The 19,561-nt window shown below is 34.5% G+C and overlaps 1 protein-coding gene across 1 annotated transcript in view; it reads right to left on the reverse strand.

Annotated features, from left to right (window-relative positions):
- Window positions 1–8,524: 8,524 nt before the first annotated feature.
- Window positions 8,525–19,561, reverse strand: part of LOC126969836 (uncharacterized) — a 34,119-nt gene continuing 23,082 nt past the window's right edge. Inside the window, exons 3-5 of the mRNA XM_050815407.1 lie at window positions 19,323–19,399; window positions 13,709–13,868; window positions 8,525–10,849 (exon numbers count right to left, since the gene is read on the reverse strand). Of these exons, the coding sequence (XP_050671364.1) occupies window positions 10,749–10,849; window positions 13,709–13,868; window positions 19,323–19,399 (338 nt within the window). The 3' untranslated portion in view covers window positions 8,525–10,748. The remainder of the gene's footprint in view (window positions 10,850–13,708; window positions 13,869–19,322; window positions 19,400–19,561) is intronic.

Consider the following 19,561-nt stretch of genomic DNA (forward strand, 5'->3'; position numbering starts at 1 on the left):
CAAGCCATACGGAATATCTTTCTATTCTCACCAACATCGTCGTGTCAATGTTTATGTTAAGAGTTTTTATATTGTTGTTATCTCGACGTGTTACAGATATTGTTATGTTAAACATTACCATCATAATCTACAATTTAACACGTTATTGATATGATTATTATTTAAATGTACATAATTTTGTAAATCCTTTATTTTAATTATTATTTTTTAGTAGATTTGCCAATTATATATAATATAATATAGGTTGACATACATAAAAAGACAGATGCAAACACCATACGTTTTAAACAATATCGCTAGATACGGATATAATACGATAGGATTAAATACTGATTCGGACCCCTTGAAAGCTGCAGGACCCGTATTTAAAAAATATAGTTGAATTATACATATTTGAGTGCTGTATGTTTGTTCGAAAAAAATTTAGCGAATTAAGTAAACATGAAAACACTTCTCTTTTCCCATCCAGGGACCCCACCAAACTACAAGTACCTTGCTGTAGAACTACATTACTTCAGAGAAACTGTTTCTGTATGTGCTTTAAAATCTATAATCACATCCCAAAGATAATAAAACATGACATCTTTTTAAATAATATTAATAAATAGTGCTGCTACTAATCTTTTGTTAAATAAATATTATTGTAACTAATGATTTAGAAATGTATTTTGTAAAATTTGCACGTCATAAATGTGGCAAACATGTATTTAATATTATTTATGTACCATCAATCTAACATGTTTATGCAAATAAAAACCTTTGACTTTGATATAAATATGGAAGATTAATAATGATTTGGACAATTGTGAATATAAAATAAAAAGAATCACAAAAAATCTACAATTATGTTCTTAACTTTTATCTATCAAGCTTTAACTGCAGCCAACGAAATATTCGACAAAATTGACCCAAAGGTTGCCAAGGTTACATACCAATGATAATTTATCAGACCAATAAATATATTATTGTCAAGGCATAAAATGTATTTTAAAAACATAAACACATTTTTTTATTTAGGTTCATATTGCTGATAAAATTATAAAAAAAGGTTAATACAGAAGAAACAATACTTTTTCACTTCTCATGCTCTGAAACTGCTTATTTGTGCACGATATAGGCTGCACAAAATCGATTTGTGCACTAACGTATCTACTCATAAATGTATATATATATAGGCAAAGAAAATGAGCCATACAGCCAAACACAATAAAAAGTTCAGAGATAGAATTTGTTATTTTATATTTACACTAGCTTATGCCCGCGACTTCGTCCGCGTAGATAAAGAGTTTTAGAAATAATAACTTTGGAATTGAAGATTATCTCATGTCCTATTTCAGTTCCGGCTACCGTTTTCGCTCCTGTTCATAACATATTATATTAATCTTATTTCGAGGAAGCTTGCTATGGCAAACTAACCGAGCCTGGTGACGGACAGACAGATAGACAGACAGACAGACAGATAGGCAGACGGACGGACAGCGAAGTCTGAGTAAAAGTGTCCCGTTTTTACCCTTTGGGTACGGCACCCTAAAAAAATTGAGGGGGGCACTCCATACCTACATGTAACAAAATGTCAAAAAAATCTATGTAACCCCCTTTTTTTTTATAGCTCAAAAAAAGAGTTGTGTGATAGTGCTTTCGTCCCAAACTATAATTTTGCAATCGCACAACACTTGTGTTCTTTTGGGATATTGCACAATGGAGTTTCAATATGATTAAGATTTAATAGGACTGTAAGCAAGCAAGTAATTCAAGAGGCAGCCTGAAAGCTGTGTGAGCAGTTTTGCCTCCCTCCAGTAGTGTGGCAACGATTCCTGATGACGCGACAGCCAAAGCAATACCCCGGTTATTTCTTACTTTTGCTAATATTAAATTTATAAGAAAAGTTTTTCCAGTGCCACCAGGAGCATCTAAGAAAAAAATGTCCCCAATCTCTCTTTCAATGCTAGCACTCGGTGTTATTTGGATGTATCGTATAGACCCTACCGAGAAAAACGGCTAAATAGGCACGTTTGTTTTATGGAAGCCACCTTCAATATTTATTTTATTCTGTTTTTAGTATTTATTGTTATAGCGGCAAAAGGATCTGTGAAAATTTCAACTTTCTAACTATCACGGTTCATGCGTCTGGTGACGGACAGTCAGATAGACAGACAGACAGATAGGCAGACGGACGGACAGCGGAGTCTTAGTAATACTGTCCCGTTTTTGCCCTTTGGGAACGGAACGCTAACAAAAATTGAGGTGGGCACTCCATACCATACATGTAACTAAATGTCAAAAAAATCTATTTAACCCCCTATTTTTAAAGCTCAAAAAAAGACTTTCCCCATACACACTTTGGATCCCTATTTAGCTTCTGCCTGCGACTCCGTCCACGTGGGTCTCGTTTAAATATTGTAGCGCCATACAAACCTCCACACCCCCCATTTCATCCCTTTAGGGGATGATTTCCGGGATAAAAACTATACTATTTCCTTCGCCTGGTCTGAAACTATCTCTATACCAAATTTCATCTAAACCTGTTCATACAAAATTTGCACCCCTTTAGGAGTGAATTTTTTCAAAACCCTGAAAGTTATTTTCTTGTATTGTAATAAGGAGTACATACGCAAAGTTTCAAGTCTCTTACTTAAAATATTACTCCATCCCCATACAAACTTTCAACCCCCTTTTCGCCCCTTTAGGGGTGAATTTTTTCAAAATGCTGAAATTCGTTTTCTTATATTGTAATAAGGAGTCCATACGCAAAGTTTCAAGTCTCTTACTTATAATTTTACTCCATCCCCATACAAACTTTGCACCCCTTTTAACCCCTTTAGGGGTGAATTTTTTTAAAACGCTGAAAGACATTTTCGTGTATTGTAATAAGGAGTCCATACGCAAAGTTTCAAGTCTCTTACTTAAAATTTTACTCCATCCCCATACAAACTTTCAACCCCCTTTTCGTCCCTTTAGGGGTGAAGTTTTTCAAAATGCTGAAACCAATTTTCTTGTATTGTAATAAGGAGTTCATACGCAAAGTTTCAAGTCACTTACTTAAAATTTTACTCCATCACGATACAATCTTTCAACCCCCATTTCACCCCTTTAAGGGTGGAATTTTCAAAAATCCCTTCTTAGTGGATACTTGCGTTATGTAAACTACCTGTTGCGAAAAAATCAGTTTTCTAGGTTCAACGGTTTGGGCTGGGCGTTGATTTAAGTGAGTGAGTGAGATCAGTCAGTCAGGACTTTTACGTTTATATATATAGATTAATTTATTTGCTTCATGTGTTTTTAAGACATCGAAGATATTAAAATTTAAATTAAAGTACGGTATTATATTATATATATATATTACAATATTAATTTAATAGTAGGCTGTATAGGTCTGGAGCCCAAGCCTAATATCAATGTCGTAAAATTTAAAAAAAAAGCGGCGGGAAACAGGTCTTATTTTTTCGTGCGTTTATTGATTTCTTCAAATTTGCTAAAATTGTTAAATATGTCCATGTTATACTACTGTTTTATTTCCTCGCAATCGAAATGAAAAGCAGAGTTTATAACTCGTCCACAAAAACATTTTATCCTCGACATTACTATCAGCCTACGACATTGCTGAAAGTCTTGGATAAAAATGGTTCATTTTGTGCACTCGTTGTAAGATCTACTATTTTATGCGTCTCTCTCTTTTTGAAGGTCGTTATCCGCGTTGATGTCAAACTACTACCTATTTCAATTAAATATTTTTACGACGAACAATAATGATATAAACACATGAATTGAAAATTTAATGAACCTCCCATAAGTCATTATGAACTTATTATGAATAACATCATAGATGTTATAAGTATTCAAAGTCAAAGTCAAATTATCTTAATTCAATTAGGCTTAAACTAAGCGCTTTGAATAGTCACTATAAATATTTCTTTAAATTACTGAATTTACCATATGTTTGGAAAAAGTTGATCTCGTGTGAACATTAACGGCCACTCTTTTTAACCGACTTCAAAAAAGGAGGAGGTTCGCAATACGCCGGTATGTTTTTGAAGTAAAGCTTCTTTATCCACGTATGAGAGAAATTTTATAGAAAATCGTCACGATTTTCGGTTACGCGCCTTTTTGTATTTTTTTAATCCAAGATGGCCGCTGCGCAATTTTATGATTCCAACAATATTGATATTGAATCCGAGGTTCTCGAGGGTGCAGAGAACGAATTTGGGATCATTTTTGAAATCCAAGATGTCCGCCGTGTAAAATTATGTATTCAACAATATGGATATAAAATCCGAGGTTGTCGAAGGTGCAGAGAATGAATTTGGGTTCATTTTTGAAATCCAAGAATATATATATATATTCTTCTTCTATATATATAATGGTCACATGAAGAGAAGTATATAATATATAATCTGAACCATTCTATACCTACTACTATATATACATAACGGCTCCATCGATTTTCATTTCGGGGACGATAAATTGATCTAGCTAGGTCAATTTAAAAAAATAAAGTTTTATCCGTGTTTTAATGAGAAATAGCTACAATAATAATAATAATGCTGTTTAACCTGATTCCTGCCACCGAATTCTACCTTCGCACGACACGCCTAAAGTTAGGATATCATCCTCACCGTCTGGATGTGTGGCGGTCCTCCACAGTGCGGTTTTCAAGAAGCTTTCTTCCACGTACTACAAAGCTGTGGAATGAGCTTCCTTGTGCGGTGTTTCAGGGACGATACGACATGGGTACCTTCAAAAAAAGCGCGTACACCTTCCTTAAAGGCCGGCAACGCTCCTGTGATTCCTCTGGTCTGAAAAAAAAAACATTTGTATATAAAGGTATATTTCGCCACTATATACAAGACTATAATTAGCTCAGATGGGACATTGGGTCATCCGGAGAGCAGAAGACCCCGGTTCGAATCCAGATGTCCTATTAGTTTTTTTTTGTTCAAGTTTTGTACATTCTTAAAAATCCGAGCATGGCTCGTTCGTCCGGATATTTTTGAATTAAATGTGCAATAATTCGAAAGAGTTTGTCATAGTCTAATTAAATTAAATATAATTGAATCTTTTAAAATGTTGTGATGCTAATTTGAAGTGGATCCGGCTTTAAGCTAAGTAGCTGCCAGTACGTACCTAGTATTCGAACATCTTACATTCTACAAATTAGTACTTAATTCTTAGTACCTTTGTTTAAGCCATAAAGCGCAGGATGTTGTCATGTGTTCCACATGAATGCATTTTCTCCGGAAACCCGGTCATAAATTATATTTATTTACAACAAAATATTGGGCGGTAAGTTCTTATGTTACGTCTTTCTGTACATCTTATAAAGGCATAAAAGGCATTTTCTCAAAATTGATTCCTTTAGAATTCTTTTTGATATCATTTCTTATACTACTAGATACTACTACCGCTTCGGAGACAAATGGCGCTCTGAGAGAGAAGAAGCGGCGCAAGAAACTCTCCCAGCATTCTTTTTAGCGCTCTTTTCAATAAAAATATACAATATTGTACAGTCATTTCTATCGCTATAAAATAATCACAATCTAGTCCCAGGCTGTCCGATCATTTAGATATTCAGCAGTGGAGTAATAGGACGCAGTCAAATCCTTGGACAAATCACAAAAAATGCCCAATGCGTCCTGTGACTCTTCCCAAGCGTCAAAGATGTGCTCAATGAGTCTAGTACCCGCATTAATTGTTGATAAGCCCCTAGTGAAACCAAACAGATTTTTGTTCATTAATTTACAAAAATGCATTTGTAGCTGTTGAAGCAAAAGTTTTTCAAAAATTTTACTAAAAATAATATAATTTCTTTTACATTGATGCATACCTTTTCATTCATTCAATGTCGAGGCGCTCTGTAAACATCTTGATCTTCTACTGAATAATAGACTCTCATCACCGCTCAAGAAGAGTTCTCTCTTAGAGAAGAGACCTCTGTCATGAATAGTTTTCCGCAGTGCTACTGGACCTTTCAAAAATCGCCCGACAATCATAAGTTTGAAGTCTAACTAAACATCCTATTATTTCCATTTGGGGTGGACACTTTGGGTACATGGGTCATATCATATAAATCATCAAAGATTTATCCAAGCAGCTTAATAATTTGGCAGAGGACCTGACATCGGAACGACTACATAACAAGGGAGCTTAAGATTATATTGGCAACTATAGACCCATAAGCCGCGTATCGAATTTGTACAAGGTTCCCACAAAAATAATTTTAGAAGTAGTGTTTTTTTTATGATTATAAGGGACGAGATGAGCAGGACGTTCAGCTGATGGTAATTGATACGCCCTGCCCATTACAATACAGTGCCGCTCAGGATTCTTGAAAAACTCAATAATTCTGAGCGGCACCACAATTGCGCTCGTCACCTTGAGACTAAGATGTTAAGTCTCATTTGCCCAGTAATTTCACTAGCTACGGCGCCCTTCAGACCGAAACACAGTAATGCTTACACATTACTGCTTCACGGCAGAAATAGGCGCCGTTGTGGTACCCATAATCTAGCCGGCATCCGGTGCAAAGGAGCCTCCCACTGGTAAATCGATAGATGAAAATCATAGAAATCATCGATAAATGAACAGGCATAGTTCAGAAAGAACTATATAAAATGATTGGACGCATTCACACAATCAAACAAATTTTGGAAAAATACAACGAATATCAAAAACCACTTTACATAGCATTTATTGATTATTATAAAGCTTTTGAATCATAAATATAACTAGCTCTTTCTAAGGCGGGTGGGGCGGAAGTAGTGCAAATTCCTTATATAGAAGTAATGAAACATTTAAACCTATTTTCTATAAATAGGTGATTAACTTGTGATTTGCAGATGATATAATTTTGCTCGAAGAAGATGTTGCAAAACTTTAGATAATGGTACAAGCCCTTGCAGATAAAAGTAAAGAAGTTGGACTCAAAATGTATGCTAGTTTAACCAAAGTGATGTGTTAACAATATAAATAAGAAATAAAACGCTAAGTCACTGAAATACTAACTCACATTCATAATTCTTTTAATTTAGTTTTCTTTTAATTAAGTATATTTTTGTTTGTTATAATCCTCGTTTCGGAAATAAAAGGAAATACTGTGCTCTGTATGGTGATCCCAAAGAATGATATATGTCCGACTTAATTCGATTTGCTCATTAGTAAGTAACGTATAGTAAATGTCAAGTTTTTATTATTGATTACCCAAGTTTTACTTCATATTTAATCTGGATGATGTCCTTATATTCAAATATTATAGTACGGCAAATACAACTCACATCTGGTTAAAACGAAATGTTTTTGCAGTTTTTATTTTATTTTTGGTATATTTTTGATGTGTTCACATATTGTACACAAATTCACTCGAGGTTTTTAATTTTTCCGTTGTTAAAATGCCGTTGTTAATAGCTAGAATTCACTCTAAAAGCAAAATTTCAGATTTCTGGAAAGATGTACTAATTACAACTATTAGTATAGGGTACTTGATAACTGAAGTGGCAGTGGGCAGGGCACATAGCTCGACGGACAGATGGCCGTTGGGGCAGTAAAGTCCTCGAATGGCGATCACGTACCGGAAGACGTAGTGTTGGTAGGCCCCTCACAAGATGGACCGACGATCTGGTCAAGATCGCCGGAATAGGTTGGATGCCCTCAGCGCAGGACCGATCGTCATGGCGTTCTTTGGGGGAGGCCTTTGTCCAGCTGTGGACGTCTTCCGGCTGATGATGATGATGACTTGATAAGTGAGTAAATCATATCAAGCTAGACAATTAATACTAAGTACTAGTATTCCGTCTACATCCAAGGAATTATTATTCTAAATTTCAGCTTTCTTGCACCATCTGTACTATCAGTGTTTTTACGATGAAACTAATCCAGAAAATTGAGGTATTGCCATATGTATTGCTCTGTTTCTTTGATTCATCTTGGCGGGAAACAGTGTTACAAGTATTTAAATAACTAAAAAGGGATTACTTTTATTTTAAAATGTAATCTGTAGTTAAAGACAATAGCAAACTCCAGCAGTGATTAACTGAAGTGTTGTTGATCCTGAAAACTAATGACAATAAAAAAAAGATACTTGGAAACATTTTTTTGATATTGTTATTTTTCAAGTACTTAGGATATTAATACAAACTATCATATAAAACAAATCTTATAACTATATTTACAATACTACGACTCCTGCTGCTTCGACTGCCGAAGACAGCAAGCGTCGCAAATATGTTGGTCTCAGTGAGTAATCATCTTTGTGTCGTTTGGTGTCGAGACACTTGGCCCGTGGGGCCCAGAGGCGCGTAGAATGTTCAAAATACTCAATAAGGCTACTGGAAACCCAAGCGCGGGCAACTATTTCGGTCCACGGATCAGCCTTGCTATCATACGCGGTAATACTGCCAGTATTCTTGGTACGCTTCCACGTAATGATAGTTTTAATTTTATGTAGTCGTAGTATTGTAAATATAACTATCATATTAATAGATATTATATTTTGGGATGCATTGTAAAAGATGCAAATTAAGAAAAGATAATATTTAGTAAAAATATTTATTTTTTGTTTACTTTATAATTAATGACTACATTAAATAGGTACTTTACAAAATAGTTCGTTACATAAAAATAATTGTTTTTTAGACTCCGTTAAAACCTTAATTATATTTTATAAAATAGCAGAATCAATTTTCGTTGGCTTTCTTTTATGAAACAAAGAGGATGTAAATACTACGTAATAAGGGGCGGGACTGCCTGAGTAAAAATTGAAATTTAGTTTAGTATGAAACGTGCAGTCATTTGACATAAGTTTGAAATAATAGTACTTACAGTATCTTGATTGGCGGCGAAGTATAATCCGTCTAAGTTTTAAGGCGAACAGTTGCATAAAACGTAGTGGATTACTTCTATCTCCGTTTTTTAGAAGATTATAGCCGTCATGAGCTGTCAATCATTGCACGTTTCACACAATCGAGTGAGTCGCATTTTTCCTAGAGAGTTGCGCTAGGCGGAATCCGGCTTCTGAATGCGAACCATTGCTTACAACGTAGTAGATTTCGGCTATCTCAGTTTTTTACAAGATTATAGCCGTCATCTGTCAATCTGTCAATGACTGCACGTTTCATACAATAGATTGAATTGCTTATTTCTTAGAAAGCTTCGCTAGTCTGTTAAAAAATATGATAAAAACGTGATAATCATCGTATTACAGAATTTGACATAAGTTTCTTTGAATTTGGAAGGACTAGAATCAAATTAGGTAAGTTCATTCATATTGGTGACATTGATCGTTAAAATTTAATTTGACGGTAGATATGGTGGGCTTAAAATACATACATTGTACAACAGGTTGTTTAAAATAAGAGGGTCCTGGGTATAGTCAAAGTGAACATGATCGAAAAGCATGTTATTCATCCTACGCATAGGTACTTACCGTCTGTTGACGACAAGCAAATGAAAACGACATTGAACGAAAAATTGTGTGCGGAAGTTCCAAAAAACTTCTTTCAGGAAATACGTGTTTTACAGTAATCCTTACAAATTTGTGTAATAAATGTTTTTCATTTATAAAGTCTCGATTATGCGCGAGGTTTCTATGGCAATGTTTTCTTTACTTTTACAATTGATGAGCAGTTAGGTACATTATGAACGGCTAAAGTTCAGTTAAAATTTGGGCAAAATATCAGATATTTGGAGATTTATACTGAATTTGTTTCATAAAGTTTGTATCTTCTGTTTCGATAGAAACCTAGAAACAATGCACAATATACCTATTAGTAAACATTTTTTTAAGAAGGTTAAATCATCATTATTGAACGTTTGTATGGAAAATATAACTCTTAATAAATTCTAATGTTAGATCGGCAGGTTTTTATAAACTGTCTCCAAAAATGTTAACAGCTCGGTTCTTATTTCTTTTTTCTTCAACAATAAACGTATTTGACCCTATTTTAACTTCTTGACACGACTCACCAGTGATAAATAATGTCAATTGCTTAGATTAAGCATTGGTCTCCGCTGCGCTCTCACTAGATACCGCACTGCCTAAGAACAATTATAGTTTTTTTATTACGGCAGCTATTAGGTGCTTGTGTGCGTGGCATCTTGACACTCAATGGCATCTTTCAAATTTTTTAACTTACGCAGCGTTTTTTTTTCATTGAAATTAATAAAATACAAAATACTTACTGATGATATGAGATCCCAGAGTTTTTCTTATTTCTTTTAGTAATATTTTTAAGAAGTTTTATTACGCAAACCGGCATTTTAGTTCAAGTATTATCAAAGTTTAACAGAACATGTGGCACGTCAACGTCTCACATTGTTTGGGACCGGCTTGAGTACACCAACTTGGGCGTAGTATTAGTTGCCGCACTTTGCGACTACGCCTGCGGTATCTAGTTGGAGCGCAGCGGAGACCAATCCTTAATCTAAGATCAGTTGAATAGATTTAAATGCAGATTTGTGTGGATCTATTAATCGATAATTTAGGGTAACCGTTAATCTGTAATAATACATATACATCAATAAGGTTTGACAAGCTTTTTAAACTTCTTTCTTATTTTTAAAACTTATACTTAATTACAAAATATATTAATCGAAATATCTATCTCAGGCCAACGTTTATATGAAGATATATTTATATATCTTTGGGTACACAAAACAAGTCAGATCTCTTTACAATACATTAAATTGTTATTTTTATAAATTAAATTGTATTGACTGGGCACAGACTTTTTATATAAATGAGTTATTGGACATCCAGCTCATCGTTTGTACGGGGCCTTGCGGTACCTCCCTCTTTCTTCCTCATCGCGGACGTCCAAATAGTGGCTGAACACGACCGCCCATAGGTAGAGATACACACCTGGAAATGACATTAATAATAATTATAATAAAGTATTGACACACTTTTACACAAATTATCTTGCCCCAAACTAGGTAGACAATAGTGCAAGACAAGGGTGCGCCAAAGTTCACCTAAAATTTCAACTCCGATAATTGGAAATCCGAAACTGTTCTTCCTAACATTTTTCATCCTAACAATCACAATTCCTAATTTAATTGTCTCTAATGTTAATAATTCCAAAGCATTCAACTTCATAATGTCAGTAGCAATAAACATCTATTATACTTTTATTTGTTTTCCTATATTTTCTCAACATAAAAATCGTTTATACTATTATTCAAAGTCATATCAATTTTATTTAGATTTCTTTTTATTCATAATAATCAATATTATATACATTAATTTTGCGTAACTTTGTTTTCACATAACATGTAGGTATAACATATAAGAATAATAGTACCATGGTACAAGTAGTTAAATATATGTTTTCATATATACATTTCAATTTAATAAGTTTAATATTAGCGGCTATAGCTTCAAATAATCACTTTTATTGGTGTATTGATGATAACCTCTTTATGCAGTTTGACTTTGACAGTTAGTGACAGTTAGATTGCAATGAGAAATATTTTATGATTCTGTTCATATAAAATAATAATATACCAAATTATTTTCCAGAAACTAAAGGTAGGTTAGGTTAAGTTAGAACATATATACATATGAGCCCCACCGCAGGCCGGACAACAACCAATATTTATAGTAATATTTCAGAAAACAGAATCTAGATGAGATTAAAGATTATAGGTATACCAAGCTAAAACTTATCTGAAAACCAAATCCTTTTCCAGTAAACGCGGAAAGAAATATCCATATTCATTATAAAAATGTTTGCGACTACTGGGATTTGAACCCGGGACCTTTCGATCAGTGGATAGGGTACCTATCCACTGGGCTATATGGGTCGACAATACATAATATATCTATTATTATTCCTATAGGTATAAAACAAAATCGCTTTCTGCTGTTAGTCTGTATATCCCATAACTTGCCCCAAACCACGCATTGCTTTGTCATGATTTCTATATCTTAATATCATCATCATTCAGGCGAAAGACGTCAACTGCTGGACAAATACCTCCCGCAGAGATCTCCACGCCGATCAGTTCTGCGCCGCCCTCATCGAACCTATTCCGGCGATCTTGACCAGATCTGCGTCTGCGTCTTCTATTACGTGGTCGCCATTTGAGGACTTTTCTGCCCCAACGGCCACCTGTCCTTTAAGCTATATGCCCTGCCTACTGCCACTTCAGTTTCGCAATCAACTGGGGTATGCCAGTGATATAGTTTTCCTATGGATCTCCTCATTTCTGATTGCATCTCGCAGTGAAACTCCTAGCATTGCCCTCTCCATTGTTTTCTGAGTGACCACGTTCCGCACGTCATCAGTGGCAACACACACTGGTTAAAAACCTTCTCCGGCCTATGGACTTGCATCCCGTGCCACTAAATAAAAAAAAACCTCCCTTCATATTTTTCGATACATGTATAACATTATTCATACCGAGCATGATCGGTTTTTTATTTGTCATTTTTAATATCTCCACATTGGTTTTTACTACAGGAGACCGAGGGTTTTGTGTCAATTTTTATTTTAACTGATATTTTTTTATGGTAAGTAACAGGATGATGGATAATTTTTATGCCCCGGGGAAGCACAGGGCATAGTAAAAAATATATGATACTAGTTGACCCGACAGACGCTGTTCTGTATATAATAAATAAAATAATGTTTTTTATTAATTTGTCAGTAATATATTATAACATCAAGAATTATTTCGTAAAATATGCTCCCTGTTGTTGTAATGAAATTGTTTTACAGCAGAACTGTCAAATCGTGCGTCAATAAATTCTCTCATAGAAAATATGTCCATACAAAACAAATATCGGACGACGGGGGTCACATCCAAGGAAAAACAAAATTGTTGTTTTTATTTCATTCCGAACACTTTCATATTTATTCACATTTTAAACCTTCCCTGGACTTCCACAAATATTTCAAGACCAATATTAGCCAAATCGGTCTAGCCGTTCTCGAGTTTTAGCGAGACTAACTAACAGCAATTAATTTTTATATATATACTAGTGGACCCAACAGACGTTGGCGTTGTCCTGTACACACGTCTAAAATCTGTCCAGCCGTTAGGAGGAGTTCACTAACATACATACATAACAACATGAGCAGGAGAACTATATTATATGGACGGAATTGAGAATCTAAACCAATCTCAAATTCATTGAAACAAACAAAAAAATCATCAAAATCGGTACAGCCGTTTAGGAGGTAGTTTAATTGTGAATCTAAACCATCCTCGAATCCCCTTGAACTCACACAAAAAATTTCATCAAAATCGGTCCAGCCGTCTAGGAGGAGTTCAGTGACATACACATGCACACAAGAAATATATATATAAAAGATGTATATATATCTATATATATATAGTGTGTATATATATCAGTCAAGAGATATATTTTTTTACTTATATAAGTCAACGTAGTTCTATATTTTATACTGTTTTATGATGAAATAATCATCAAAAATTTTGATAGATAATCTACTAAATTACTTCATACGAATAACAATACGTCAACAAATTCAGAGGGCCGTAAAGTGCCACTTTACTCCCTGAATTTGTTGTAAAAAACCGTTCGTCAATTTAAACTAGTTTGCAGTTTATCATAATAATATACTAGGTAGTATTTATTATGTAAAATCATCAGTAACTAAATTTTTTTTTAAACTTATCATAAATATTTATTTATTATATATTGATTATATTTGAAAGTAGTATTAAAATGTGTATTTTAAGCCGATCTTACCCAAATAAATAAGTCCACCGATAAGGATACAAGTGGCGATGATGGCGTGATCCTGCTCATCCAAGTAGTAAGTTATCGAAGTATGCAGCACACTGATGAGGAGCCCTATCGCCAGTACGATGCCCAGCACCACCCACGGCAGCATCAGCCATGACCGCTTCTGGAAGTGTACAGCCTTATTAGGTACCTGGCCAAAATACCCTCATAATAACATGCGTCATTCTAAGGTGCATAAGCATGCATTGATAGTTTTGTAACTTTTATCTACACCCATGCTTTACATCCTCTATTAAAGATTCTGAAACAGTTAGCTTATTGCCAACATTAAAACAGCCTATGTTCTAATAACCATTACATCACTCAAACGAGTGTTGTAATGCTGTACTGAATTTCATAACAACACTCCTATGTTTTTTTTTCGATCCCTTCGTACTCAAAGAGTTTTAACAGACAGCCACATTCTTATTGCTCGATGCGTGGTATCTGTATGAATTTCAAATAAAGAACATTTTCGTTTACGCGCTTTCCACACTGCCAGAACGTCGCGCGCCGTAAAAAAAAGTAGGTTATTCGAATCCCCGCCATTTTTCTTAGATATTTTTATTGTTTTGTTTACAAAAAATGAGCGATTCATTTTAAACGCTGCAACAGAACATAATATTACAGTGAATTTTAATTATTGCTCTACAGAAAATGTAAATTACTACTAAAATAAATAATTCTTTCATTAATACTTAGTTTATTTGTATTATATAATCAGTATTGGATGATATTAGGTTACTACTAGGACTGGCTGTTTAAATGTTAGCAGTAAGCTAACTGTTTCAGAATCTTTAAGAGGATTCATATTATGGGTGTAGATAAAGTCTTGCATGCAACTGTTGATAATGTGATAGTACAACACTCATGTGATATTATTATCACACTCGGCTTCGCCTCGTGAGATAAATCCACATTCGTGTTTTAATACCCCTTATTACACAATAGTTGCATAAATAACTGTTAAGGTACAAAAGTAGAAACTAAGCAACCGTCATAGTATGTTTTTGACTTTGGTTACGATAGACCTTTGATTTTTCTCTCGTCTGTCAAAATACTTAGAGTTGAGTTGAGACTATAGGCCATCGATATATATAGTAGGTATTATGGACTATGTATATATCAAATCAAACCAAATCAAATCTAGTAATTTTTATGCATAGATTGCGTGAGTACATTGGTGTTACATTATACTTATAGTTGCATACAATGTGCCGGGTAGGCATGCAAAATATTTTTTAATAATTGTTACTCTTAAGTTTATAGTGAAAAATATATACAACAAAAAACAACATCATTCATAAAAGTGTATCTACTATCCATTATAATATTATTAGAATGTGAAAAGTATAAATTGTTTAATTAAAAATGTCAACTTTAAATATCTAAATTAACTTATTATTATTAAGATACATGTCTGTTAAATACTCTTTAATTAATTGAATAATATTTCTTCGTCATTAAAATTTCCTTAATTTTATTTTTAAGAGTTAATAAGTACTTAAGTTTGGTCAGCTAATGATGCTGGTATATAGTAGGTACCTATAAATTTGCGATTCGAACAATGCACTATGTTCATGTGTAGGCACCGCAATCCGAACAATAGGTATCTACGGGCGCGTAAAGAGCGGCTCTAACAATACCAGAATTAGAATCAAATCGTGAATCTGGGGGATATAAGTAACAATATCATAGAAAATATAAGATACAAAATTTGTTCAATAAAATGCTACAACATTTAAATCGAAAACTTGTTAGCGTCAAGAAAAACCCGGCAAAGATCGAAATCTTTTGGGTATCAGAATACTGTACGTATTTAAAGCGTTCCAGCGCTGCGTGTTCATACTGCATGGTTAGACGACAAGATACTGTTTAAGCGCTACAGCGCTTTAGAATAAACTTTTTATCGAAACGGATAATGTCATTGCTTTGGATAGATTATAAATGACATAGGACCTTACTACCAGAGAGTTACAGTCGAAGTCCATTTGGGACCGTCGAAAATACATACATTCTAGAACAATCGATATCGTTGTTGATCTTTCACGTACTTAATGGTTTTAAAAAGAACGTAGGTATTAAGGCTAGATACAACGACGTTTTATACATTAAAAAATCACGTCGAATAAAAACAAAGCCGAAATATGGAACATGTATGCATCTATACATTGCCGCATATGCTCCAGTTGTTTAAAACATTCTTGGTCAATAAGGAGCAATGTAAAACACTTATTCAGTTTAGGTCATGCATGTTGAATTTAGAAGACGAGTCGGACAGTGACAGTTGACGCACGACTATGAAAAAAAGTGTGCTTACATTGTCTTCAAGCACACTTTTACCGTTCCGCTACCAGCCTGCGAATGATACATCCTTATATATGTATAAAACGTCATGGGCTAGATGCCGAGAAATAATAGAATTGCAACGATAACATACAATAATGCAATTATTATCTTATATATATATAATCTATCACTCTAAACGTATTTTATTTGTATCCGTTGTTTATTTTAATGTATGACCAGACTGAACAAAACATGGAAAAAGAGGGGAATCACTATTAACACCAAGATCCGGGTGGTACGTGCCTTGATATTCCCCATCTTCTGAATGGCTTGGAGTCGTGGACGATATGGGCTCGAGAGAGGCAGAGGTGTGATGCTGGAGGCGTATGTTGAGGATACCTTGGACGGCCAAGCGAACAAATATGTCGATCCTCTCACAGCTCAAGATAAAACCCGGTCTGTCCACGATATGCCACCAACGACTTCTTTTTTATTCTTGGCCACATATTGCTAAGTGGTAATGAGAGCCAGGAAAATTTATCGTAGTTGGGAACACAAATGGCAAGCGAGCCCGAGGCCGATCTCCTATCAGATGGACCGACCAAATAAAAGACTTCATGTCCCCGAGGTTTAGCTCCGTCGTCAGGGCCGCGATGGACAGATGCCGATGAAAACAAATAGTTAACTCCAAATGTGGACCACTTGTTGATGACCACGATCCTCAGTCATGAGAAAACGACTTGAGAGAGAGTTTATTTCTTCTCACATATCGCTTTAAACTCTTCTGATATAACATGTTTAACGCCCGGTATCCACCAAAGCGGAGAGTAGAGGAGATGTATTTTGATAACCAATCAGATTTCGTTGTTTCCACATCTCCTCTCCGCTTAGATTCGGTGGAAATGGATCAAGAGGAGAGATATTTCCCCGCTGCCTTCTCCCCGCGCCTCGCACACCCGAAAGCGTTGTTATGAGCACAGCTCATATCTCCTCTGCCCTCCGGTGGAAATAACCTGACAGCTTCGCGGCTTATCTCCTCTCGTCTCTTCCCCTCTCCACTTTGGTGGATACCGAGACTTATACGTCAGACTACATGTACCTACATGCACTTTCTTCTTTAAGATTGTAAGTAAGTAATTAAAAATGCTATAAAACTTTAAAACTATTTCTAGATTACCTAATATCTTATTATCAATTTCTATATTACATGCAACATTTTTTTCTACATCTGTGCTATAATATATAACATAATATGGTGCAACTATACTCATTATTCATGCTGTGTTTAGATTAGACATTTCGCTTACAGTTTGAGAGAAAGAATAATTCTTACCGAGTATGACGTCTGCATTAAGGACAAAAATATATTAGTCAACATGAATAAATAATTACATTTATAATAAATTAATAAATTTATGATTAATTATTATAGCAATATGACCAAAAACACCCGTACGATCCCTTAAAGTTCCTAAATGACCCAATGAAAATAAATAAATAACATTTAACGTATTCTTTGAAGTTACTTGTTGGTACACTTGCAAAAAAAACGTGGAATAAAGGCAATAAGTCTGACAATAGTTACTATTATTTTATTGTTTATAACCTTAGATTAAGGATTGGTCTCCGCTGTGCTCCAACTAAATAATGTAGGCGTAGTAGCAAAGTGCGGCAACTAATACTATCTACGCCCAAGTGGGCGTACTCGAGCCAGTCTCGAACAAACTGTGACGTTGATGTGCCACATGTTCTGTTAAACTATACTAATAATTGAAACTAAAATGCCGGGTTGCGTAGTAAAATTAATAATGTAAAAATAATACTACAAGAAATAAGAAAGACACTGGGATCACATATCATCAATAAGTATTTTGTATTTTATTAATTTAAATGTAAAATAATACAAAGCGTATGCTACAAAATTTTAATGATACCATTGAGTGTCAAGATAACACGCACACAAGCATCTTTACAAATAGCCAATACACACTACAATATAAAGTTGCCGTTATAAAAAAGCTATTGTTCTGATGTAGCGCGGTATCTATTTGGAGCAAGAGGAGACCAATCCTTCATCTAAGTGTATAACTATATCTACAAAAGATTATGATTACATGAAGTTAAAACTATCACTACGGGGAAGTGTACCAAGAATACTGGCAACATTTCTGCGCTGGAGCAGCTAGGCTGATCCGTTGGCCGAAATAAATGCCAAGTGCCAGCGCTTGGGTTGCCAGTTTAGCCCTATTGAGATGCGTAGATAGTACTTTATGCCGTTTTTAAATAAATAAATAACAATAGCCTTTTCGTTCTCTGATCTTCTTATGAATTGTCCATAATTTATTCTGTGTCTAAATGTTATTACGACCTTGATATGGATTAATCTATGAATTTATTGGTATCAGCTGCAGGCTGTCTTTTGACATAGGCCTCCTTTGATGACATACACCTACATAAAATCAATTTGTGTATGGACTCTATTATTATATCTATGGATTCAGAAATAGCTGGACCAACTTTTAATTAGAATTTCAGGCAGTGGCGTAGCGGGCCTTAGCGGGGCCCCATATAAAAATTTGCTTGGTAAAGATTTATGATGGTTAAAGATATCTCACAAAAGATAAAAAAAAATTGCATAAAATTAAAAGAAATATTTATTCATCATAATTCTCTATCTGTCACTTTCTTAAATTTTTTACAAACAAATCAAATTAAATATACACTTTTTTTTCAGCAAACAGCAAATTTTTATTAATTTTTGCTTAGGCACGTCGTGGGCCCCCGTGACGTGCAGATACAGCGGTAGTTACGCCCATTATCAGAAATAATTATTTTGTGATGGTGTAAATGAGTAGAAAGCTATTTTAAACATACCTAATTTCATTCAAATCAAATCAAAATCACTTTATCCATGTAGGTCACGAAAATGACACTTAAGAATGTCAAAAAAAAATTTTTCTTATTGAATTTAACGCTACTTCGTGAAGGGTTGAGTTAATGAGAATGAGAAGCAAGAAACTCATTGCCACTCTTTTAAATCAACATTTACATTTTCATCGTTTTACAAATAATTTCAATTACAATATATTATGTAAAGTGGTGCAACATACATACTCAAACGTCAAATAGTCAATGTCTTACACGAGTAACTCAAAAAAAAATAGCTGTTATCATTTCGTTTTGGACTTAAGGAGGTATTGCTATAAGCCTTTATACTTTCGTTACTATGCATAAAAAGAGAACCGACACCATTAGTTATTTTTTTAAGTCGTGTGAATCATAAACCTACCTTCAGAACAGCCACAATAAGAAGGCCACATATCAGTATTGTGAAACACAAGTTCACAGTCAATATGATCCTTGGAACTGAAATAAAATAGTAAAAATTGTATTAATATACTTGCCATAGATGATACATTTTGGTTAATTGTTTGCAAAATGATTAAAAAAGCCAAGTTAGTTACACAATTTTGTTTATTGAAAGTAACCTTATGTTTGGATATGCGTGGCGTTGCATTCAAAGCGCGG

This window comes from Leptidea sinapis, chromosome 19 (assembly GCF_905404315.1).
Source record: "Leptidea sinapis chromosome 19, ilLepSina1.1, whole genome shotgun sequence".
Taxonomy (NCBI): domain Eukaryota; kingdom Metazoa; phylum Arthropoda; class Insecta; order Lepidoptera; family Pieridae; genus Leptidea; species Leptidea sinapis.